The sequence below is a fragment of the Rosa chinensis genome, chromosome 7 (assembly GCF_002994745.2).
Source record: "Rosa chinensis cultivar Old Blush chromosome 7, RchiOBHm-V2, whole genome shotgun sequence".
NCBI lineage: Eukaryota > Viridiplantae > Streptophyta > Magnoliopsida > Rosales > Rosaceae > Rosa > Rosa chinensis.
The window spans coordinates 38895902-38922492 of record NC_037094.1 but is presented as its reverse complement, the minus strand read 5'-3'; the positions used below and the strand labels follow the sequence as shown (position 1 = coordinate 38922492).

Here is a 26591-nt window from a genome sequence, read left to right as displayed (position 1 = left end):
CCTTTTTAAATCTTCCCCAAACCTCCAAAACCCGTGGCAGAGCACGGGCGTCTATTGTAGTGTCTATAATATTTGAGTTGTCTCTAAGAACTCCCTTCATCACCCATGAAATGTGCCCAAGGCATTTGACCTTTAGATGACCTAAATTCATAACTGAATTACGCATATGAACCATATCTAGTCTAGTCAATATATGGATGAATTCAGATCCTCATCATCGCCTTTCACATAGCACACATCAGACTTAACTTCAGCCGAATTGTCAAGATAATCATTTTCAGTCATGTACTAGCATCAACTGACCCGCCATTTCAAGGGTTTGCTCCACCGACCACTTCTTTGTTATTGTATACACACTCGCAATTAAATCCACCTAATGACATGGGTCATAATCGAAACTCGAAAGGACAAGCTTTGGAACAACAAGGATGTTCTATGAAACTACTTCCAAGTAAAATGATTGCAAAAACACAGTACACCCAAATACCATTGCAGACCGGCTAGTATGATAGGTCGCCATTATATGCAAAACTAGCCCGGTTTTTAGAGCGTATATCAGTTGGGTCCCTCAAGGGCAAAAAGAGTTTAGGATCCATGCGGTCTTCTTTGGAGGGGCCCTGTAGTGTGCAAGGGCATACAAACAAAAGTTGATTTTAAATCTATCATCAGCAATTTCTTTCTGGATCGCAAACGTCCTCAAGACTTGTGTGCTGATTTTCGTGTCAATTCTACTAGAGTTGCTCTTCATATGTACAATGTCAGAGTCCTCTAAGCATCCACCAAGGTGAAGTTCGCTGCCTCCATCTTTCAAATCCATTACGCGCTGGAATTTAGGGCGAGTGATGGTCAAAGTGCCTCCCATGAATATTGATGCATGAGTCTGACACATCAAAATTGGTGGAACTTAACATGGAGAGGGGTTCATTTTGCTACACTAGCAAGTGTGCCAAACCCGAATTTCGTTATAGCAATTTGTTTTTCATATGACAAAGACGTTCTGAATTCTTTCATGCGGCAACCAATTGTATTGTCGCTGAAACATCTGCTTGTTCATTAATGCCACATCTGAGATTCCTACCATCTCGAGACACTGGTTAAGCATTCTTCAACCCCAAAAGCCATTATCACATGTCATCACAATTTACCCACCGCCACAAACTTCTTCCAAACTCATTCATAATTATACACATATCACAATATACTCCTTATTCTCTGCCATTGAAATTTCGGCCACTTCCTTCAGTGGCGTTTGCTTGTGTTGCAACTTGCAAGTTACGATGGGAATTGGAAAAATAATATTACACATTGCGCCGTGACCAACAATAGTGCAAATATCAAATATTACTTGTACGTCAGTAGCACATCGGACGCCACTTTGGCCAGTGCTTGGATCCCCAAGGACCCCAAATCTTACGTCCCGAATTTCATGCCTTCTGCTTCTTGGGATTTGTTGCACCACATCACTTGGATAACACGCATTGTTAAGATTATAAGCCAAAGTCAATGTCACTCCATGCTTTGACTGGAATGCAGAAACTAGTATGGTGCCCTGTCGATAATGCTTTGATGAGTCTTTCTAAGACGGTGTAAGGTATAGATTAAACTGCTTGGTTTCTTCTGGATTCAATGTAGAAACTGAAAATAGGTGATAAATTGCATTCTGGAGCAAGGCCATTAGATAACATTTATATAACAATTCACATCCAGTGTATATACCATTCCATAATATGATGAAACACTAAAAAACAATGATTGATGCAGACAGTTGCCTGCCTGTATATGAATCAATGAGTAATCCTGATGCCGAAACAATGTTTTGTAGCTCAGATGTCATGATACATTTACCACCAGATTTTAAGAACATGTGTTCTTTATAGATTAGAACTATAGTCTAGTGCCTTAATTGTGTTTCGATGCCATATAGCAGAATCAGGATCAAATCTGACCTCCCATGTAGGCCAGTAGTGCAAGTCCTGCTTCAACGTTAAAACTTTAGGTTTTCCATTTAGGTGGATGGTCCGTACACGAACAAACTCTCCATGTTCGATTTCCTGATACAATTTCCAAAGGAGCATCACAAATAAATAATTGTGAAGAAATACGAGTCACTTCATGTAGATAACATCAGACACAGGTCGATAATATTAAGCTTCTAGACACCTTGGTACTGAATACAAAGGCAATTTTTTCATATTAAGCTTTTAGACTGGTAGATTGATTAGCACTCACTTGGCCAGTATAGAAGAACACAATGTAAGGTTTTACTGAATAACTGTACTAGTATGCAACCAGGGGTGCGCACTAAAATGCCCACAGAATGGAATATTTAAACAGGAATGGAACACTAATCCCACACAAGGCACCGAGATTGGAACACTTACCAAGAATTTCCTCTTAAATACAATTGAAAAATACGAGTTATTTATTCATTTCACCATCATGCAGTTTCAACCTTTCAGTCCTTTAATTAATGGCCACTTTATTCATAATCCATCGTTCCCGACTAAATGCCCCTTACATCAATATCTGGAAAAACTAGTGTACAACATGAAAAGGAACGGAAGGTCTGATATAGATGCATACAGAGACCAATTAAAAAACATACCTTTGTGACATTCAAAAAAGCATCTAAATCAGGAATCTGTTTTCCATTAACTTCAACAATCCACTGTAGAGCATACAGTCCATATCTATGCGCTGGGCTACCATGACACCACCTGATAATGAACAAGAAGAGAGCATATTGAGAAAACGAACTTCATTTCAGACCAATAGAAAATATATATATGAAAATAACAAAAGTTAGGTCCGACCCAAAATCATTTTGAAATAAATGGGATGCATCCTGATATGATCAAAACTCCCAATATCAGAATTCTAAAGACTTAACATAAGTGGCAACCCCCTAATTTCACAAAGTTATGGCAGCATCGAGAGAAGAAAAAAAAAAGGCATTACTTTTTCATAATCTTTTATGCATACTTTAATATTATTTTAAAATGCTTGTTTTCTGACCTTGAGATGCAAACATGAAAATACATAACCTTATTTTCAGAATATATCACAGGTCTACTTCATGTCATAGCTTATTATAGATCATCCACCTAAGCAAACGAATAACTAATTAATTCCAACAGTCTGGAAGTTCATACCAACGTGGACAACAAGGGTGAAGAAGGCTATTTGCCATTCACAACTGACAAAGTTTCTATGCCTTCTAGCCATTTATAACGTGTCCAATCAGGATTGCAATCAAGATAGGCCTAAGCCCATTTGACCATCCTAAGCTACATAAAGGTATTTGTGAAGAATGATCATCCAGGAACCCCTAGCCCTTAGTGTACCAAATGTATCTGTGAAGCTTCATAAAGCTTCACATGCATGTACCAAATGTATCTGTGGCTCAAACAATTAATCCTAAAAGGCAATTAGAATATGTGGACCTACCACCGGGCAAGTGGATTGAAAGAGAAGAGGAATATGACTAGCTGGAATGCACCCACCAGTATTCCAATGGTGGAAAGTTCTCTCATGCTCCCACAGGCCTTAGGAGCCAAGAGCTCAGGGATAAAATTGAACAAGGGTATGCTCTTAATCTAAAGCCTGGACACGATTACATTAAAACCTCAGGTACAAGCATTAACGGACTACAACCACCAACTCACAGCTGCACAACACTTTTTTCTTTCGTTGCTGCAAGTGCCCAAAGACCTGGACATTCGAGCAGAAGTTCAGATGATTATCATTCCAGCTGGCAGTCACAGCTTGATTAAAATCATGGCGCTTAAGCCACCTAGCCTCAAAACGAAAAGGCCTAAGATGAGGTGGACAAGGATCAAGGCTCAAGAATAAAGGGAAGTGATCAGACCAGACCCTTGTTAGATGCCTAATACAAGCTTCAGGAAAGCCACTGATCACAACAAAGACCTCTATCAAGTCACACCATAACCAGACCACCAAATCCCCTTTGGGCTTGGCGGAGTAAGGTTTAGGCTTTCCCTTGCCAACTATTCCATCTGGGGGTAGATGAAGTGAAAACGAAAAGTGTTCAATTTCCCAAGAACACAGTTCCTCAGACCCATAGAGAACAAAAGCAAATTCTTTTTAAGGGTTCCCTCTACTCCTTCAATTATATTCATTTTGACCAAGCAAACAATACTATGTACTAACATAATACACTCGCAGACAACTCTACATCTTTAATCGCTTCCCACCACCCTATGGTCTTTCAAAAAGTGAGAGAAGCAATGGTTTGGCACTATCCAGCTCAAACAACTCCCTCAATCATCAGAACAAAAGATATAAAGTGTAAATGGCAAGAAAGAAAACCATAATACACATTTTGGACGTCTTCAGCCCTAATACAGCGGAAGGGAGGATAAAGAATAATTATTGTCCACCTTTGAACCTTCCATGGATCAACTTTCCCTCGAAGGACTAACCATGAAAGTATGAAACCATTTGCACTTTAGATGGGAGCATTGCTCGCCAAATCTTCTACCTTGAAAATCTACTTCCATCTCCTAAACCTTGGTATTGGGAATATGTAAAAAAGTTATTAAAACAAGCATTTACAACATGAAGCAAAACTCTTACCTTGCCACATAAACACCATGACCTTCTTCTGGAAGAAATCCAAGAGCACGCACTGCGGGATGGGGATCCTGAACAATACATCCACACCAATTTATTACACGTGTAGTACCACTCCCATCTCTAATATCTGTTTCGACGAGAAGATCAATCTCACGCCCCTGCAAACAATGCAAATGAATGTTTGGATAATCTACAAGAGAAAGTAAAACAGTAAATGAAAACATCATACACTATTCTCCTAAAATTGTACTCTTCCCGCCCTTCCCCTAACCAGAAGAGGAAAAATAATTACAGGTAAAGGTATCTAAGTAAGTTATCTTTACCTGACGGAATATGGTCATGTTAAGCTTTCCATCTTTGTTTTCATGTTTTCCCAATTCTTGACAGGCATTTTCTACATCACGGAAGCATGTAACTGGTTCCTTATTGATTGCCAAGACCATGTCTCCTTGTTCTAACAGATTTTCGGCTTTAGATCCAGCTAAACATCCTTTCACACGTAAAACCTGTCGTCTAATCGGATCTTTCTTGACAAGTGCCTAAAGAAAAAACAATTGACTAATAAGCAACAACGAAACTGAAAGTGCGATGGTAATGCTCCATGAGCCTCCATTATAGATGTCTAAAGGAGCAATTATCCCACTGCAAAAGCCACACAAAAAAAATAATAATAATAATAAAAATAAAAGAGTTGCACAAATTCATTAAATCTTTAATTGGAAAACAGATATCATTAAAAAGATGAAATCATACAAAGTGGACAAGGAGTCCACAGAACAGAGATGCAGCAAAAATTTGAAAGAGAAGGAACATGATCCAAAACCCCTAACCAAACTCCCAAACGAGAAACAAAAAGTACTCCTAAACTACGGCCTCTAGCTTCATAGTTTCATCTAATATAAGGAAAAGGAAATAAGTATTTAGTTTCAGGAAAAACACGTACTTGGACCCAATCATCACTCAGTCCAAAACTGCGGGCTTTTGAAAGCAGTGTAGGATATAGTTCAACCTCCAAAATTCTAACTAGAGGCATCGTCCTTTTGACACAATTTATGAGAAGAGGAGGGCCTTGAGCACCACATATGATTTGTTCAAGGACTTGACTGATTGTATATATTGGGATACCTCTTACAAATTGATGATCTTCGGAGCTACTGCAACCAAATTTCAACTGCGAATACGAATCAATAATGAAAATCAAATGACCTGAAGTATAAGGAAATACCTGAATTTTTTCTTACTTCTCTTTTTCTTTTTTTTGCCGAGGAGAAAAGTATGCACCTGAGTTGAAAAGCTACCCCAAATAGCTCGGACCCTTCCATGCTCATCAGTCAGCACTCCAGAGAATGTACTGCCAAAATCTGAACAGGGTAGAAGACAAAATTAGGAAACTGATTTAAAAGCAATACTTGGAAATTAAAAAAGTGATAGAAACTCCAATTACCAGTATCAAGCTCGATCACTTCCATATTGGTTGCTCTGTAACGTGGACAATCAGCAGAGCTAATATTTACTGCAGCGCATGGGTTGGTCACAATAGACTTTCTAGATGTTGCTTGTAGGCTTCTACTTAGCCCAACAAGATGCACAGAATCCCCACGACGTATTGCAGGCTCTGCCTCATAGATTAATTTTATAAGGGAACTTGTTCAAGCACATTAACGGACTACACCCAACAGAACAGGTACAAAAAAGAAAACCACCAATTGCAAGGACACTAGAAATGAATCAAATTACCATACTTTCAAAATTTCAAGATAATTGAAGGATAGGTCATAGGAGTCAACAATCCACATGTGCATGTAGAGGCACCCAATCAGCCTCCCCAATCTCCCAGGCAGTTGGGTCAGTGCCACTTATGCCAAACAAAGATAAATAATTGGGGCATAAGCCTCCCAGACCAGACGAAATGACACCACATTTAAGTGCCACAAAGGCCAAAGTTCAGGGCATATACACCTTTAACTACTATAAATTTAAAGAAACTAACCACAAAAAACACATACCTTTTTCTTTAAAATAACAATAAACTAATTTGTATAGGACGCATTTCACATGCACGGCATGTAAACCAACAGGGAAAAACAGTGGAATCAAATGAAATGAAAAGTTAAACCTACCAGGAAGTAGTTTCGCAGCCCGAACAAGCGAGATACCAACAGCGCCCAGGGCCAATGGATCATATGAAATGAGAGCATAATTGTGAACGGGATGGAGAAAAACCACCTGAAATTTAAAGTGCACAAATCTAGCAATATTAAACTATTGTTATCGGCACCCTGATCCTCATGTCACATTCAGGTACACAATGCATGGAGATAAAAATTTTGTTTGACATTGCATAGATTACCTCCCCTGGAATTTCAATTGGAAATGCGGCGAATGAGAGCATCACATCAGATGCAGATACCGCAACTGTATTCTTGTCAACAGCAATCAGTCCCATATTTTGAGAGTGGTATATAATAACACCAGTCCCAAAAAAATGTTGTGAATGTACACCATCGAGCATACATGATGGTGGCACATGAACCTGCAAACATATGAAACCACCTTGAGATTCCAAAAGTTGTCTAATATAAACATTTCTTTCATGAAGAAAACTAATTCATAACCTACAAACACATGTACAATCACAGTGACCAAGATGTGCACAAGAACTATACAAAACAACTGTACAACAAACAGCAGCTACAATTACATATCTGCTGACAGTATCAACATAAAACATTGCAAAATTATCTCAAAAAGGGGCCTAAATAGAGTTGCCCACCAAAAAGAAAAGAGTGCAACCAAAAGTTTATTGCAAGCTCTCACTTAACATAACTCAGTATCCCCAAAAGAGAACAAGCTAAAGAAAGATAGAGGACATAGTGAGAGAAGGCAAGTGCCCACTTCTCTAGTACTCCCAAGGTTTTTCTTCCTCAACAATCAGCAAATTTCTGGTCCTCACTGTGTAAAATCAGAAGTTTCTGCAACTGTCGGGGTCAAGATCCTTTTTTTTTTTTTTCATATTTTGTCGACGGGGTTATTGAGCAAGTATTGGTGGTATCAGGGTTAATAGGACATATTGGGGAAGAAAGGACTTGACCTCCCCCCAGGGTCACCCAAAAAAAAAAAACAGAGAGAGAGAGACAAACATAAAGATAAGATCATAAGAGTACAAATTTTTAGAACATAGATCAAGTATAATGTATTAAAGGAAACCATATTATTCCACATTTGTCACCAATAGAACATGCTCAAGTAATCTGTTAACACACAAGCCATAAGTGGTTCACAAGCTCAATCATAAAGATCAATTTGTGAAACAGTTTATGCCTTGGGTCAAAACCTCACCTTGAGAGAGAGAGAGCATACCCATCCTACCCATGCGCGAGCAAAAGACAAACTTAAAAAAATATATAAAAATTAAAAATAAATAAAAAAAAGCAACAACAACCAAACAGACTTGGTTCAAATTTTTTGTGGTATAAGAAGACCTGAAAAAACTAAATGCACCATAATTCACTCAGCTGAGAAACAACTTGGCACAAATATAAACTCATTAAACTTACGATGGTTATGATATAATAAGTTACCTCAAGCATAACAAGAGTTGGCTCAATAATACGTTCAGCTAGTGAAGAATTAGCTGCTGCTACATTTTCACCTTGAAGATCTCTCATAACAGAATTCTCCACAGTATTTGCATCCTCCGGATCACCTTCATCTGTTTCAAGAAAGGAACCGTCGGCTACGACATTTCCATCAGAAGAAAAATCATCCTTCACTCGGCGTTTCTTTGTTTCAACATCAGATTCAGCCCGAGGATGTCCTCCTTCAGAAGAATGTTCATAACTGGTTTCCATACTGGTGACCCCTTCATTCAATTCTGCATGGCTATTACGATGCATGTGCCCAACAGAAGAGGCCTCAGTACATAGAGGAACTGCATCACTTCTTATACCACCAAGATCATTGATACCAGATGAAAGTAGACCAGCATCAGGCTGAAAAGCAGGCTTCACAGTCCAAAGACCAGTACTATCATCACGAGTGTATATCTGTGGAGGGGCATACCATTCATGGCGATCAACGGTGACCAGGACTGACTGCAGCCATCAAAATAGTCAAGAAAATAGCCATCAAGAGAGAGGGAGGGGGAGAGAGAGAGATCTTCTTGCTTGTATGTGCCATAATGTTAAAAAATAATGTCTACAATGATGCTACCGAGCATGGGAAACCTTATCCATTAAAAAATTTTAAATCTTCATTAGTAATGAAGTGCTAAACGCCTAAAGTATGGGATATTCGCAGGAAAAAAAACACTGGAATAACTTAGACATAATAAAATTAAGAATGTATGACAACCTATAAGCTGTTTCTCTGGGCAGAAGATTGATCAATAAATAGAGCCAATAGGGTCATGAGTCATGACTCTTCAGAGAGTATTTTGGCCCTTTCTGGCGTGGTTGGCAGGACTTGACCAAGAGGAAGAAGTGGGAATTTGGGAAAAGAGAGATTGCTTTCTTCTTTGGTTTCCATGTTAAAACATTTCAAGACAAATCCTATAAGCTTAAATATTCTGGATAAGGGGGGATGCCTTGTTCAGAAATTTTCTGGCTTTGTGGTCATTCTTATCTCTGTTTGCTGGACCGCTCGTCCATTAGGCTAGTAGTAATTTGTCTCCTATTGAATTTTGTGTCTCATGAAAAGAATAAACATTAAAAATTTATGAGCATCTGCGGGGTTTTGTACAAAACGTCACACTACAAGACTATTCTATTTAGTAACTAGTAGGCACCATTGTTTGGAAACAGAACTTTGTTTCAGTTTCCATTTAGTAATCTCTAAGACGAGTTGTGCAAACTCAACACGTACAATCCTGTATAACTTACAAGCATCTCACTGGATAACTATTCTATTTCAATAATTACTGCAATATGATGCATGATTTTATCAACATATACCTTCCTCCGATGACGATCTGCATAGCTTATATACTCTAATGGCACTCGAGCACCCCGAGATAGCTTGCATAGCACTGAAATTAGATCCTCAAGTAGTGATATTTCCTGACCAGCAAACTTCTTAATGATAGCATGACGCGGAACTCCAGCTCTAAAGAGCATATATCTGCAACATTTCAAGTTAATAAATCATTAGGCCAATTTTCTAGAGGTAAACTGCAAAAAGATAATAAAGACAGAAAAGCCTGTGATCCCTACTACACAATTTCATTATCAAAACCTCTGAACCAAGACACCTTAGCATCACAACTTAAAGTAATGTTCCCATCAAAATAGAAATTAAAGCAACAAAGTAGTATATGATAAAAAAAGCTAGAATGTGAATTAAGATGTGTCACATGACAATCAACGCCACAATGTAACTCATCATCAAGTCGTATAAGAACAGAAAACAGGAAAGAAAAACAGATTGAATAGTCTGTACCATAAAAAATTTATTGCAATAAGCCCAGAGCCATTGTTGTTATGTGATAGAAACAATTCAAGGAATACTTGCAAAGTCACAAGATGGTAGTAAGAAAACTTTTCGATAAAATTTTCCTTTGGCTTCTAACAGGAAGAGTTAAAGCAGATCATTAAATATCATTACAGTTATAATTACTGCATTCATAGCAACAAATGGCAACCTGATATATAAACAGACACCAGCATCGTGTGTCTTACTTTTAGTAATAACACTAAGATAAACATAGACCACAAGATTAAGCAAACATACCCTGGCTCTGCCACATACACAAGGCCACACTGGAAGCGAAAATTTCTAGCCTGTACCATAAGTATAGTTAAATAAGCCAAAATTTAGGAATAAATTTAGGAATATATAGTGAAATCTTTCAATCTAAAACAGATCAGGCCAATCTAGATGAAAGCAAAAGCCGTGAGGAAAGATGTAAAATTACAAACCACAATGAAAAAACATGATTCATAGGCAAGCCCAACAGAGTTACATGTGGCCAGTTTTTCTGTTTTTCATGCAACTCTATTTTTCTTTTTTTTTCTTTTTTTTGAAAATAAAACAAATTTGTTGATCAATAAACAAAATGATTCAATAAAGTGGACAAGAAGTAACAAGAAAAAACACCAAAGTCTTGAAAAAACAACACTGCAAACTCTTAATTGATGGACATAAGACCCCCAAAGAAACTAAGCCTAGACTCAGATGCCCTCCAGTCAATCATAATTAAACAAGTGATGCAACCTCTAAATTCCACTGAAATAGAAGCCTTATAAACTGCCAGATATTTCACTCTTGACAAAAGTTCCCCCAACCCTACACCCTCCGAAATCTTCAAAACTTCTTCTATATTTTGCCATCCAAAAATTTTAACCAACTCTCACATGCAACATGCAAACAACTTGTTAACATCATGCCAAAAATGTGCAATTGCAATCCAAATCTAACCTTTAGCAGACTGCATCAACTACTTGTTTGTAACACTCTTCAAATGTGGCAGGCAAAAAAATAAATAAATAAATAAAAGGAATAATCTACCAACCTGTTGATACGAGAGAGGGTGTATCACTGCACCACTTACTTCTAAGAAGTAATTAGGGGTTATTGAGTGCAAATCCTGCACCTGAAATGAACAGGATACTATTTTATTTATTGGTCATGATATTAATTTTGGGTAATGGGAAGGAACTATATTTATAACAGTGTAAACTGAAACTGACACAATACCACCACAATGCAACCAAGTAAATGATACAGATCAACAAGTTGCATGCCGAGATCTCAAAGGTTGAATGCTAGCACACAGAAATGTGCAGTCTAGCATATGAAAGAGATAAAGGACTTCCAGAATAAGTGGCTGTGAAATGAATTTCTGAACAGTCCAAGAAATGAAAGAATTTCTCTCAAAGGATTATAAAATTGGGCCAAAGTCTCATTGCTTCTGGATTTACTCCACAACAGAGACCCAGATATTCAGAGCTTTGAGAATATAAAATTTAGTATCAAAAATCCAAAATTTGCAATATACCATAAATTCAGCCACTATATATTTAATTTCAAGGCAATGGTCTAACAATTGAACTTTAATACTTATACTAAGAATATAAGCCAAGAAAAGCAAGCAGCTCTGCTAAGTATTGCAGAATAGTGCACCAATTGATAGATGCTGCGCCCAACTTTTGAGACAACACATGAGACTGTTCGGGGTAAAGCATGAACACCAAAAAAGAACAACTCTCACCAGCAAGTTCACAGTAAATGGTGTGCCGCCCCTTTCGATCTGTATTTCAATTTTTTGATTCACACTATCATCAAGTAATGTCTCCATTTTGAGAAATTGGGTAATTACCTGCATATGGAATTTTGATGTGTAAGTAATACGAAATCTAACTTAGTATCACTTGGGTAAATATGTCAAAGGAAAATTGTTCACTTTCTTCCCCACATTAAAATGGATCCGAAACAAATGAAAAATAATAAGTTAAATCCTGGAATACATCATGATTTATAAAGCAGAAATACATATACAGTTCTGTTCTTTTTTCTTTTTCTTTTTTTGGTCAAAAACAGTTCTGTTCTCTAGGTCACTGGGTGAACAATCAAAATATGTATACCCACAGTAATATTAGATCAAACAGCAATAAGGATTCCAAACACAAATGTCAAAGATAATTCTAAAAGAAAGCATGCCCATGCTGCCGGATGGGAATATGATGCGGCTAGACCCCCACCCATGATTCTCTCTTTCGAATTATGTCTGCATAATAATCTCTAACTCTTCACCTCAATCCCAGCAAAGAACCAAAAGACCATAGAAATCCTAGTTCAATCAAAATACTCGATGAAGTTCTCAAACAACAAGGCAAGAACCAACTTTCCCTAAAATTAAAAATAACAAATGAAGCACCACTTTGGCCCCAAAATCGGTACTGGCCAGTTAACCCACCACCCTCCATTCCTTCAATTTCAACTTTAGTTTTGGGTTTTCGTGAGTTTTGAGTCTCTTTAAAAACAACCAAGCACACTCACCAATCCATAGTTTTTGTGATTCGTTCTTTTCAGTTTTAATCAGCTTAATTGTTTGTGAATCCTCATAGCAGCTTTAAGAAGAGTTTCAAATTGGACTCCTTTCTTGTCCTGTGTGTTTGCATCAGGCAGTAGTTCTATCAGATGCTATTAACTTTTAAGTTTAGATTCAGAGCTTTTAATGCCACTGGATCTAAGTTAATGGTGGGTGGCCATATCTTCCTTTATCACCTGGTGACCAGGAGAAGGAACTGTATTTATCACATTAATCATATATTTAAGGGGTTCAAAATATGTTTTATCAAAAGGAGAAAACTAGTCATAGTAAATTATATGAGGTTAATACAAGTGTTTGCTGTTCCAGGAAACCTGACTCTATGGATTGGTAAACAAATTTAAGTTGTTTCCAAGTGCAAAAAACAGAAGTGATATTTTCTTTTCATTCCCCCTTCCTTCAAATTTTAACACATTGAAACCTACGATCCAAAATTGCAACATCTTCTTACCACCCCAATTTCAGTCACCAGATCTAATTGCCCCGGAACCACTGCCAACCCCTGAAAGAGAGTTCAGAGGTTTTGATTTCATGGGCCCTCTGATGTCATGTCAACAATTAACAGTCAAATTGACACTTAAAGTGATGTTGACAGAAAATTGTTAGGATCTTGAGAGAGTAGGTTGCAATGAGTTAGAACTAGATTCAATCAGATCCCCATAACATTTTCCTACCCCATGTGATGATCCCAGAATAAAATTTACCAATTCATACCAACATATGGAAATAAAGCAACGGTCAGATGTCTAAAGAACAAAACCAAATGCAGCAAATATTATACATGTCCTTCATAAGAAGGGCTCACTTCTATAGATCACAAAGTCAACCAGAGGAACAGCATAACTTACTTCCCCATTCATGCAAACAAGAACATCACCTGGCTCCAAACACTTATGAGCTGGACCGCCTGGCACCTGAAAATAGAAGCAAGCATTACATCCAACAGAAGGAAAAAAAAAATTATGCAGTATCAAATTGTGCAGCCATACTCACCACAGATTCAACAACAAGCATTCCAGTTTCACCCTGTGGAGACACATGTCGAACCCTCTGAACAAATTAAATGCACGAGTCATTTGAGGCACCCCACTTTTCATCACAATTATGAAAGATTGGACAATTATACGATAGATAAAAGACCTGCTCCGTCTCACTTCGAAGACCAAGTCGCCGTGTCTCATCAAATCCTTTGTGGACAAAAGTTACCTACATCATAAATTACATTCATTGCATCAAAATAACAATCGTGAAAACTGTATCAACATTCAAAAAATAATATTTAAAAAAAAATACAAATCTGAACATGTGAAACATGCAACTACCAACTTAGCATCTTAGACATATGAGCAAAATAAGCAAATGAAAGAAAGGCACTTAATCTTCAAGGACAGGCACCTTTCAAGTACATCAGGAATTTAATGGAACTTTTAATCTTAGCATGGCAGCTGATTAAAGAACTGACACCATTAGAAAGAAAAGACTCCAATCAGAGGAGAACAAAACACCAAGTTTAATTTAACTAACTGCAGCAGGCCAATCTAATTTGATGACCTAGATTCAAAATCTTGTCCACTTCTTGTGAGAATATGAGGGATGAGTTAGACTATAGCTGCCAAGAGGTCACTGAGAATGATACAATAAAAGTCGACAGGAGATCCACAATAGATAAAAACAACCGAAACCAGAGATAAATTAGTAAATTACATCACAGACCACGGCTGCCTTCCAATATACCAAAATATAACAAAGGCTGTACCAGAATGTTTTCAAAATTTCATTTCAGCAAAAACAATTCTTTTAACATCATGATCTGCAACTCCAGACAGTTTTAACCAACAGGCTCAAAAAAATTCAACTTAGGTAAACACCGGTATAGATATACATGAAATAAATTGTTTGAAAAAAAAATTGGAGTACTTTACTTAAGATGGAATTCAAACACAAACCTGAAGCGTACCACGCAGTATAGAAACTGCCTCCCATTTTTTGACAAAAGAATCTCTGCCATTTTGGAGAAACTTCAATGCCCTCACAACCTGCAGTTTGAATAAATTCGTGTCATTCTTGTCCAAATTTGAATTTTTACATCATGTAAACCTAGTATTTCGGTAGATATGGGGAGTAAACGATAATTGCACCCTCATTTTGATTGCAAATGTCATTTTGCACTCTGATATTGCTAAACAGTAAATTTACACAATTCTCTAGGGTAAAATATTCATTCACACCATCTCCGTCAATTCCAACACTTCTATCCAAAATGCCTTTACACACCAATCCATGATGGGTATTTTCGACATTCCAAGTCAGACTTTGACTTGATACCGTGTATGTCCCACTTGAAATGAGTAAAACTTACCCCATCACGTGATCCACATGGTATGAGGAGAGGAAGATGTGAAGTGGAACCCAAATGGTAACAAGTTGGACCCAGACTTGAAATGACAAAAGCACTTATCACACATGTTGAAAATTGACGGAGAGGGTGCAGATTGACCATTTAGCAAAGTGATGGCGTAAAATGAGATTTGGCTCAAAAATAAGGGTTAAAGTGGCATTTAAACCCAGATATATGATGTACACTTACTCGTTCCAATGGTAAAAAAAATGCTGATGCACTTGATGACTTGCTACCAGCATTCAAAGCCACTGCCCTACCTAGCCAATCAATCACCGGAGAGCCACTAGACCCACCTTTGGTACCAGATGCAGCCTATAGGAAAAAAAACATTAATGAGTATACAAATGGAAGTTTAGGGTAAAGCTGCAATAACAACAAAACACTGAAAATCATCGTATCATAGAGATGACAATGATGGTACTGCTATTTTTTTGGAATATTTCTACTATTTTGAATCTGTTAGCATTTGCAAAGTGAGGCTCACTTCTTGCTTATTCTGGCTGCTAGCCTCTTTGTTTCTATTTCTTTTATGTTTCCTTTTCCTAGGCCATAGATTTTTTAAGAACTCCTTGTATCCTTCTCCTCTGTCCAAATAAAACATTTTTAGAAGAATGACAGTTTGTATTGTATGTTTGTATCCAAATTTTAAAGCCTCATACCTTCCAGAATGCAGCATAATATTAACATATAAACTGTGATAGATTCTAAAATAACAGTTATGCCATCAACAGAAGCTATTTGGACCTATCACAACAAAGCCCTATTTCTTTATAGAGCCATTGATACACGAATCTTGGAAAACCTCAAACTAATGCACTTGGGAATAATCTATGACAATAAATTTAACATAATGGACCTTAAGGCATACCAAAGAACAGCTCTTAATTAAATGGTTCATATATGAAACAAAGTTCATTAATATATTAGCAGGAGGTCCATGGAAAATCGACCTCGACTTAGCTCCCACATCTCTCCCCAGGTTGCAAAATAATGACCTCGAGTTTCACATGTGGTGGTTGCCGAGTTACTTCCATTCAATACTAAACTGACTCTGGGTATAGAGGATCTCCCACCACGGATGAATATAGTGGAGGAACAACACTCTAATGTGCTAAAGAACACTCTTAAATTATATGGTGCTTAGTAATTTGATGAAATCATGAACTTAGTTTAAATCTGAACTTGGCTGCCACATCCCATCAACTAGAACTGCCCACATGTTAAGGTTCATTAACATAAGCAAGAAATTCTGTCTTCTAAGCATAAATCTTCTTCTTCTTATGATGATTAAATTATCCATTTTAAATCTTTGAAATGGAATTTTCTTTTTCTTTATTTTTGCTCTATTCTCATCAAACACCACATAATAAAATATAGCTCAATAACGACCTTTCAAAAGAAACAGAAAGGTCACATGAGCTGTGCAAATTCAGCTGCCCGGACCCAACCAATTTCAGTTGTCGGACGGAATACGAACAAGAGTTCATCACTAATTCAAATTTATCCAGCGGCTGGGTGATTATAACACTGATAGACAGCGCTTAAGATCTGTTGTCATAGAGTTTCTGACAAGAAATACTCTACGCAAGACTGTATTGACTAAAAATATTAAACCCAAAATTTACTCCAGCAGAGGACTCCGGAAAACTAGTCAGAAGCATAAAATAAAAATTAGAAGCAAAATGATATATATGTATATAATATATTATACACATATATACATATTCCACTTACTTGCATGTAGAATGTATTGAAATCATTATAGCCATCCCTGCCAAAGAAAGACCACCATTGCTAATCAGAACAAGGAGTAAAAATCATTCAATTTATAACAAAAAAACTATTAAATGGAGAGAACTATTTTGGCTATCATCTGCCATAGATTGCCAGACTGACCTCCTTTTTTTTTTTTTTTGGGAGGGGGGTGGGCAACCTCTATCAGATATATTGTTTCCACCAAATAAAATAAACACTTATAGATAGTATTCAATACAAGGTCTGTTGAATACATATTAGTCAGTATAGTTTGGCTTAGTTGAAATTTTATGAATCATGTTCTTGTAGTTTATTAAGAGTTTGAAATTAAAAGCTTCTCTTCTATGACAAGAAAGGTTGTAAGTAGTCTTCTGTCATGCAGGATGGGCAGAACAAAGTATGATTTTCCGGAGGAAATCTGAAGTAATGTGGTGTGCATTTAAGAATTCATACTACAGATACCAAGTTGAATTGCTCTGCTTAAACAGCTATGTTGGTTAGTTGCATATAATAGTCTGTTGCTTGAAAAGCTCTTCCTTTTATTTCTTCAATAGTTACTTTTAAAAAATATTTCATCAAAAGGTATACAGTGACACGTGGCCATCAGAGGAATTTTAATCCCTTAGATGCACCAGATAGAGCTTTCTGAAGTTAGATTTCCCATGGGTTAATGTCTGTCAATTTTCCAATCCTGGCTTGTCCCAAACATTTGGATGCTAAAGATTCAAGTCTTCTTTTTAACAATAGGCATCACTTTGAACATTTCTCCTGCAATTGAATTATACCCCTTCAGTACTTAGTATATTTCCTTGGTTGATCCAAAACAACCCTTTTTTTATTTTGGTTGTGTATCCAAAACAACCTAATACCATTAAAATGGAACACTACTATTTGGGGCTGAGTAAACAAAGCTTAAATCTGTGCTCAGATCTGGAGCAAGAGGGCCTGTCGCAGAGCTGCAAAAAAAAAATCAGAAGCCTATAGCCAAATAGACCGATAAACACAAATATTATGAGGCATCCTAGCCAGTCTTGGTAGAAATATTTGGATTTTGTACATGTCCACTGGATCGCCTAGTCCAGACAGAAATCAATCTGAAGAACGTCTACCCCACATCATACCACAGCAGTAGGACTAAGTCCGTGCCTTGTCCTCCATCCCTTGTTATGATTCAGTGCTGGACAACAGAGCTTTACATGCAGCATTGGGGTGGAATGCAAGAAAAAGTTCTACGGAAATATGGAGTATCAGTTGTATTTTGAGTTAGGGTTGTAAGACTGTTTTATCAGCTATTCTATATTTTCCTTGTGAGGTGGGATCCCATGTTGACTGCTGGATGTATTTATTTCATTTGATTCATAATAAATGACAAAAATCATACAACCATAAATAAACTTCTTAAATACAGTAGAATGAGATGACTACGAAAAATAAATCATTAAAATAAGACGAAGAAAAGCTGGTACGTACTTTTTGTAATAAGGAGCATCTCTATCTAAACGGGCAAGAGTACCAGCCAAAATGGAGACCTAAAAAAAAAAAGTGGAATCAATTAAAGGACGATGACATAATTACAAGACAAACCAAATCACGGTAAGCCAACATCCAGTAATTATATAACATAGCCAGGAAACAAAAAAGAAACATCATCAAGGCAGAAGAAGTGTCCACAAAAATACACATGTAAGCACTAATTTTACCACTAAGCCATTATTCAAAATCAAACATCATTGGAGGTATTAATCATAATCGGGAAGAACTGTAAGGTACATGGTAATTTGCCATCATCATGGCCTTGCCTCCAGTCAAAACCATCGTCGACAGATCTAAATAACCGGGAGCAAAGAAAACATGAACATGATCTCTTAATACAACTGGGGCAAAGGAGCCATGGTAAGTACTTTTCCTTTTGTTAGATAGTGGAGGTAAAACTTTCTTTTATCAAAACAGAGTTTTGTCGATAAGAAGGAATTACAAATAGTGAACAAGTCCCTTAGAAAAGCCCTAGAATCAACAGTAGAACACTACTAAGAACAAGCACATGCATAGCCAAAACTAAATAAGAAGTGGAAATGAAATTAAAACTTCATTTTCATGTCGACTATAGAATCAGATGACATGCATCCAGTCAGATGCTCAAACTATAACTCCATACTGAAAATTGATCTTAGCCACGACTAAAAAGTCAAGCATATGGATCCTAAGAAAGTTTGTGTAATGTATGTATCAATTGGATGCTAGTTAAAAAAATAAAAAAAATTAAAATAAAATAAAATAAACTTGCAGACAACTTGGAAGTGAAAATATAACTTTGTTTCAAGTCAACTATAGAATCAGAAGGTGGTAACATGCATACAGTCAGATGCTCAAACTATAACTCCGTAAAAATATTGGATCTTAGCTGACTAAGAAATCATATGGATCATGAGAACATTTTCGTAAAGTCAAAGCACAAGCGTGATGTTTCTTACCTTCTCACCACTATCGTTACCAACAACCCTGATTTCTAATCCAACAGAAGCAGCCTCAGGGGCAAGAGGAATCTCTTCATACTTCAGAAACTGTATTGCACCAGGATCATAACAAAAGAAGCCAAAATCATGAACCTGTTAAAGAAAAAAAAAAGATATATTAGCAATGGGTAGACATAATATGTCAATTCCAAACACTAATTGTAAAGCCATCTATTTGTGTGCCTGTAGAAAGAGTCCACACGTTTGTTTTAGGCTACATGTGAGAAAATACTTGATAGTCCTGTTTAGAATGACGCTCTGCATCTTTAAATGCACCTTAACAACAGTGCATATGCTATGTAAATTGAACGGAGGAATGGTATCTGTAGTGGACTACTATTTTTTTTTTTTTTTTTTTTTACTATTATGCTTTTGCAAGTGCACTACTTGCCGGTTTATGCATTGCTGACTCTGTTTGATGAAGTATTGGTCTCGAAAGGGACAAAAAAGAAAAGTAGCGAATCCATTTTTTTTTTTTACCCACTTTGTTAATGTCCACTCTCTTCAAGTCCTATAAGAGATCAGAAAAAATTGAACATCTAACCAAAAACAAAAGGGTAGTGAAGAGCCCCTAGACAATATATATATACTCTCAACATGCGCCCCTGAAATGTGGTGTAACATAGGCCAAACACTTGGACAACATTTATTATCACAGAAAAGCAGCAGCCGTTGGTCCTAGACAAGTGGATATAAGGAAGAAATTTGAGAGTCCAACTCACAACCAATTGGCAGTGGAGAAACCCCAAGACCATAGAAATTGTTAGACAAGGCTTAACCTTGTTGGCGTGAATATATGTACTCTAAAGAGATATTGATAATGTTTGTACCAGTCACAAGACTGGTACATCCAAAACAGCTGGGCAAAGCCACATTGAGGCTACTCACAGCACGTCAATGGTCATCGGCCGGTAGAGGGATGTTGACCATGGAAACTTTCAAAGACAACCCGGGCAACAATCCCTTACCTGTAACTATAAGCGGACTTCGCTGACAAACTACCACATCCTTATACTTAGAAATGACCCTTTTTTAGTATACTCACACTCAGAAGGCAATGGCAGCATATGATAAATTAAACCTATATAAATTACTGACCGGATCCCTATAGATAGGATATACTGGAACTTCTTCGCGATTCACAAACATAGCTTCCGCAACTACAGGTCCTGCACAATCAAATCAAATTGAAATGAAAAGAAAGCATTGTAGCTTCGAGATCCCCATAATAAGACCAGTTGAAAAGAAAGGAACAGATGTCAGTGTATCCTCTCCAGACTTGGACAATTAATTCACCGTCGAAAATTGGAGTTCTGAGATTTTTTTTTTTTTTTTTTTTTTTAATCTGCATTAAAACAATAGCAGACTCCAGATAGTTGGTTGAAAAATCGGTTATCAAGACAGACGTGATCGAATTGTAATTGCATTTTCTAAACTCCAATTTCCCTATGCAGACCCTAAACCACCAATCTACTAGTGAAGCAAAACACAGCTTCAACTTCATCCAATCGATTTTCTTAAGCGATTGTTAGCTACTGGGAGATTCGAATTCGAAAGCAAAGCAAAGCAAAACTGACTGCTTATTCCAGAAAGAAATGTGTTAAGAAGACTAAGAAGCACGGTATATAAATGCAGTGAATTATACCAGGCTTGACAACATGGCGGTTGGTGAGGATGATCCCGCGGCGCTTATCGACGACAAAGCCGGTGGCATAGCTAGCACCGGCGGCTTCAGTGTCGAAGGCACGACACGCCGTGGTCCTCAAAACGACGACGGCGGGGACGACGTTGGCAAGCGCCTTCCGCCAGTCCTCGGTCGTGGCGGTGCTTTCTCTGAAAGGCGGGTCGATCTCCATGCAGAGTTCGTCGTCCTTCAGGCTCGATCCTCCGGCGTCCTCTGATTCAAGTCTCTCCAGAGGATCGCCCATTCGCCAAATTAGGGTTTATGGGAATGGAATGGGAGTGAACAAGTGAGAAACGGAAGGAGTCTTATGGTAGTCAAATTTGGCTGTTTGTTTTTGTCCTTGCCTGACATGGGTTGGAAAGCTGACTGTAAAACTCGAGAGCTTTGAATATCAACAGTCACTTCGTGCGTCTGACTCACCAACCTGTAACCCCCAAGACCCCAAGTGTACCACGAGTCTTTTATCTCTATCTTTTTTTTCTTTTTTCTTTTTATATCGGTATGCACCTTTGACTATAATAGTGATATAAATTCATCTGAATAGTGTGTAAAATAGTTACATTAGAGCAAATGCACCGGTGAGCCAAAAACAAGGACAATTGCTGATTTGTCAACTAAATTGGTACTACCAATTCACTATTCATTTTAAATTGGCAATTGCCTCTAACTTACACAATGCACCAATGAAATGCAATTTGCCTACCAATCTACTATTCACGCTTCAAATTTGAATAATTCATTAATTTAAAATAATGTTAAATTTGGTGTGAGAAATTAAGGGGAAGGAATGAGTATTTATAGAATTTTTAGAAATAAATTTCAGATTTTTTTTTTAAATCTTTTGAATCAATTTTTGGGTAAAAACAAAAAGAAAAAAATTTCCATTGATATTTAATTACAGCCATTGGATTGAGATCCAACGGCTATAATTTTAAACTGTTGCATGTTTGTGTGTTTTCAAAATAGAACTGTTGGCAGCAGATATGGAGCCCACCTTGACCAGTCGGGCATTTCGTTGGGCAATAATCAGTCAACCAATTGCCCAGGCAACTAGTCCTCACGTTGGCCCCAGCAATTAGTCAGGCAATATTTTGTTGGTGCATTACCCAATTGTTAGTAATTGCCCAATTGGTCCACCAATCAAGCCACCGATGCATTTGCTGTTAGTGCGGGACTTACTTTTTAGACTCAAAAGCATTGCTTTTATCAAATTAAATGAGTTTTTTGGCTTTTATTTTGTTTGATGAGATGTTTTTTTTTAAAGGGGAAATTACTATTCACACCTCATACTTTGAGGGTGACAACAATCTAGTCCCTGTAATTTCAATTTTAACAGATTACTCCTAGCACATTTAAATTTAACCCAATTTGGTCCATTCCTAACGTTTGCTTCCAAATTGACTGTGAAATGGTGACGTGGCAACCTGGATACGCCATGTGGCACCACCTGGGATTGTAAAATGTCGTGAATGCCCCGGCCTTGCATTTTGCGTTTCTTTAGATTTCCATTCCCTCGAGGTTAAGCTTATCTTCCTCCCATTCCTTCACAAACTAGCCTTCATCCGCCTCAAAGCTCGACTCGCTCAACCAGCCCAACCGCCTCTCGAACCGGGGCACAGCGTTTCACGCCAAGCTGACGGATTTTGGCACAGTCACCTCCATGTTGAAGTGCGTGGACTCCGACGAGCCGAGCCTGCTGGAGAAGGACCTGACTTTGCTGCTGAATGTGAGCTTGGACGACGACAACAAGGTGGGTCTGGTGGCAGAAGGAGCGATTGCTAGAGTCGTGGCGGTGCTGCAAGGTGGCTCGCCGAACAGCCGGGCCATGGCTAAGACAATGTTGACCAACTTGGCCGTCGTGGAGGTCAACAAGGCCACAATCGGGTCATACCCGTATGCAATTCGAGCTTTTTTTTTTCTCCTTAGGGACGGCAAGGGTCAGGAGAAGAAAGAGGCGGCGACGACGCTCTATGCTATCTGTCGTTTCAGGACAATTGGCTGCGGGCGGTGCGGTTTCAATTTTGATCCCCACGAAATAAAGCGGGTTGAACCCGCATGATTAAAAAGAGGGTCGGTCGTGGGTAAACCCGCCATGATCCATTTAATAAATGGGTCGGCCACGGGTCAACCTGCCAACACGAAGGGAACCCATATAACTCGATTATGCTATACTTCTTCTTAAACTTTTGGACGTTGGGAGTATTTGATCATAGGTTATATTCTTTGTCTTGTGGAGTTTTTAGTGAATTTAATTAAATTTTTTAGTTAAATGGGTCACATTGTTAACCCTTAAATTGGTCATTTTGTCTAACATGACACGGCTATTTGGTAAATGGGTTAAGCGGGTTAGAAACGGGTAACCCGTTTAATAAATAGGTTGGGTCTAGATTTAAATTTTTGACACGATTATTAAATGGGTTGGGTTTGGGTTTGTATCTTGTGACACCACAAATACCTTGATCCGACACAAACCCAACCCATTGACAGCCCTAATTTGAAATTTGTGAACTATGTTAACTATTGCAATATTGATTTTATATAATTAATGTGCTCAAAATGGAAAACAACTTACACCTCAAGTAGAGAGTGTTGAAAATAAATATGGTCATTTGTGTTTTAGAGTAGTAAAATGTAAGGGAAAATTACTGGTTACACCTTATACTTTTAGGGCATCGACAATTTAGTCCTTATCATCCTAATTTTAACAAATTACTCCTCAGACATTCAAATCTACATAATGTGGTCCAAAATGACCATTTTACCCCTCACTTCCCTCTCTCTCTCTCTCTCTCTCTCTCTCTCTCTCTCTCTCTCTCTCTCTCTCTCTCTCTCTCTCTCTCTCTCTCTCTCTCTCTCTCTCTCTCTCTCTCTCTCTCTCTCTCTCACGGCTCAGAAAGACGGCGGTGGAAGATTCAGATCATCCGCTGGAATTGTCAGCTCGGAGACTGAGCCAGACGTAGACCCCAACCTAATGCTCTGATCATTTCCCACTCCCTGCGGTGACAACATCGATGACCGCTGCAGCAGATATCCCTTGGAGCAGTCATCGAAATCGAAACCTGAGAACCTAGACAACGTTGCGGTTACTGTAAGGGTTGAGTGACTTCTTTGGCAAGTCAGTTTTGGTCTTGCTTAACTGTGAGTGAAGGAATGGCAAGGTCGCCGTGGATGGACGTCGCCATCCAGTCCCCGAAGCCTAGCTCCGCCACCAACTCTAGGTACGAGATCTCCATCCCCAACTGCTATCTAGTCCTCTTTCGGCGAAGACGGTGGTGAAATCAACGTCTTCGAGGCAACGGAGATGGTGGTGACTCGCTCAGTCGACTCGGCAGGGGAAGAGAGAGAGAGAGAGAGAGAGAGAGAGAGAGAGAGAGAGAGGTAGAAAACATAATTTTTTTATAGTCATTTTGGACCTATTGTGTGAAAATTAGAGAAAATAAGGACTAAACTATTTAATTTAAAAAATGAGGGCTGAACTATTTTTAAGAAAAAAGTACGGGGTGTGACCAATAATTTTCCCAAAATGTAATTTTGATGGCTTGAGATTATCTTCAGTGGCTGCACAACAACTGTGGGTTGCTTCAAAATAATGATGGTGATTGATATGATGGTGGTTGGATATGTTGTCTTTGTGCAAATTGTAATGTGGGAGATCTTTTTATAGCTGAGCTTTGGTCGTGTGTTTAAGGTTTGAAATTGGTCGCAAGGCATAACTTTGTGAAATCTGATTCTTCTCTTGGAGCCAACAACACTGATCCTTTTCATAGCCACATCTCAATTTGCAAGGCAATTTGGTTGGGAAATTTGACCTGTACAATCTCTTATATGTACCTAGAATGTAGCATGGCTGCGGGTAAGAATATGATACATTAATATTTATCATAATTGTCTTAATTTAATGTAATATTTATCTTAATTTAATGAAACATCTAACAATTTGAGGACTCAATGACTCATATTATCACTTCAAAGATTCATTTAGTGGATTGGGTGTGGTGATTAGAGATTGTCATGGTAGGTTGAAAGGAGCACTAACAGTCCCTCAAGTTGGCAAACTGCCTGCAAGAGCTTTTGAAGCTTTAGCACTTCTGCATGGCCTCAGGTTTGCTCTTCATGTTGGTTTCAATAGTTTGGAAGTGAAAGATGATACTTTAACAGTCATCAATAGTTTGCATGATGGTAGTGATGATTTGAGCCCGGAAGGTCACATCGTTGATGAAATTAAACAGGTTAGTTAACTCTTTGTTTTTGTAGTTGGTTAAGTTTTTTAGTTTATGTAATTGGCGATTTGTAAAGCGTGATTGCAATAAGGTTGCACAACACCTTACAAAGGAAGCCTAATTAGTTAGTGAGCCTAAGTTAGTCAACCTTTATTTTGTTAGAGTCGGAGCCTTTTTGAGTTTTTGGCTCTAAGCCTCTAACAATGTATTAATATGGACTTTAAATGTGAAGTCTAGTGGACGCCTTCATATGTTTGGACTCATTGTAATGCTATTTATCAATTAAGTTTCTTCTGATAGATAAAAAAATAAAAAATAAAATAAAAAAACCTATTGTTCCAATCTACTGCAAAAACACCGCCAACTCAATGATTTTTTCTTTTATCAAGAAAAAAAAATAAAAGGATATTAGCTAGGGCGTGGACCGCGTGGTGCATGCCAAGGTGATAGTCTGTATTAAACGCTCACACCTTGACCAGAAAATACAAATGGAAGATCAACGACCAACAGTGAATTATTTCTACACCCAAGAGAAACAAAAAAAAACAAAACAAAACAAAACAGCAAGGCAGTTAACTAATTGAGATCTGCCAAGCTGCTATACCATTTGAATGAACCAACAATACAATTATGAAAGAAGGCCGCCATATAAATGAACAACAAATGCTATATGATTGGAAAGAATAGCAAAGCTGCAAACAGAGCTAGCACCCTTGTCATCAGACCACAACCTTTGGTTACCAATGCAATAGAAATGTAGAATGCCAGGTAAGCAAAACTCCAAATTATATTTGACTCAATTGAAAACACAAATTGATGAGGACATCATAGTCAAATCTTTTAAGGTTTACGAGCGAAAGAAATGAAAAAAGAGAGCAGCTAGTCATTCCCTTTCCATATGGTTTGATTAATTGCTTTCATGTTAGAAGTCTCTAGGTCGTGTCTTTTCAGTTTCAATTTGGGAGTTTCAAAGTTTCTTTATTATTTCAGTTTCAGTTTAGGAGTTTAAATTCCTTTATTAGGTCTTTTATGCTTCAGTTTTGTGAAGTGTAACAGGCCCTAGCTATGAATGAGTCTTTAATGCTAGTTAATATGAGCTATCTGCTCAAATTTACACTTTAAGTGCCAAGTGGCCAGATATGTCTTGATGAATAAAAATTTCAGTGTTTCTGAGTTTTCCTAAGATTTGAGTGAAGCCTTGTGTGTGAATGAAAAACCTGGGAGGGGGGGGGGATGGGGAATATGTACAAATACCAGTGTGTTAAAGCCCTAAACCTTAAGTTTGTTGATCCTGGTGTCTAGGCAATGAATTTTACTGCATCACAAATCTTACAAGAAAAATAGAAAATACAGATTGAGACGCCATTCAAAATCT

General features: G+C 37.8%; 2 protein-coding genes across 4 annotated transcripts; one reads left to right on the top strand and one right to left on the bottom strand.

Annotated features, from left to right (window-relative positions):
- Positions 1 to 1592: 1592 nt before the first annotated feature.
- LOC112180994 (protease Do-like 7) lies at positions 1593 to 21372 on the bottom strand. Of its 3 annotated transcripts, XM_024319601.2 has the most exons (25): positions 21230 to 21372; positions 20958 to 21187; positions 20411 to 20481; positions 19271 to 19405; positions 18270 to 18328; positions 16779 to 16815; positions 15231 to 15356; positions 14590 to 14679; positions 13784 to 13849; positions 13637 to 13693; positions 13492 to 13557; positions 11804 to 11911; positions 11105 to 11185; positions 10324 to 10373; positions 9549 to 9714; positions 8178 to 8690; positions 6947 to 7129; positions 6717 to 6822; positions 6041 to 6211; positions 5822 to 5957; positions 5540 to 5750; positions 4920 to 5135; positions 4597 to 4754; positions 2606 to 2717; positions 1593 to 2051 (listed from the first exon to the last, which is right to left on the bottom strand). In XM_024319601.2, exons 1-25 carry the CDS (start codon positions 21238 to 21240, stop codon positions 1872 to 1874), a joined length of 3339 nt encoding a protein of 1112 aa, XP_024175369.1. In that variant the 5' UTR covers positions 21241 to 21372; the 3' UTR covers positions 1593 to 1871. The 3 variants fall into 3 exon arrangements, with proteins under 3 accessions (XP_024175369.1, XP_024175366.1, XP_024175368.1); XM_024319598.2 differs by having other exon boundaries at positions 20958 to 21353; XM_024319600.2 differs by having other exon boundaries at positions 5540 to 5767; positions 5878 to 5957; positions 20958 to 21352.
- Positions 21373 to 21979: 607 nt separating this feature from the next.
- On the top strand, positions 21980 to 23055 carry LOC112177905 (U-box domain-containing protein 8-like). The gene is made up of 2 exons (XM_024316145.1): positions 21980 to 22042; positions 22552 to 23055. Exons 1-2 carry the CDS (start codon positions 21980 to 21982, stop codon positions 23053 to 23055), a joined length of 567 nt encoding a protein of 188 aa, XP_024171913.1.
- Positions 23056 to 26591: the final 3536 nt, after the last annotated feature.

Excerpts from the sequence above, each read along its gene's own strand:
- LOC112180994 (XM_024319598.2), bottom strand. The coding sequence starts at position 21,240 with ATGGGCGATCCTCTGGAGAGACTTGAATCAGAGGACGCCGGAGGATCG. Across the intron at positions 13,558-13,636 it reads TGCTTGTTGTTGAATCTGTG|GTGCCAGGCGGTCCAGCTCA; the intron begins GTGAGTATGGCT and ends TTCTATTTTCAG. Across the intron at positions 5,958-6,040 it reads AGTGATCGAGCTTGATACTG|ATTTTGGCAGTACATTCTCT; the intron begins GTAATTGGAGTT and ends TACCCTGTTCAG.
- LOC112177905 (XM_024316145.1), top strand. The coding sequence starts at position 21,980 with ATGGAGCCCACCTTGACCAGTCGGGCATTTCGTTGGGCAATAATCAGT. Across the intron at positions 22,043-22,551 it reads TCAGTCAACCAATTGCCCAG|CCTTCATCCGCCTCAAAGCT; the intron begins GCAACTAGTCCT and ends TTCACAAACTAG.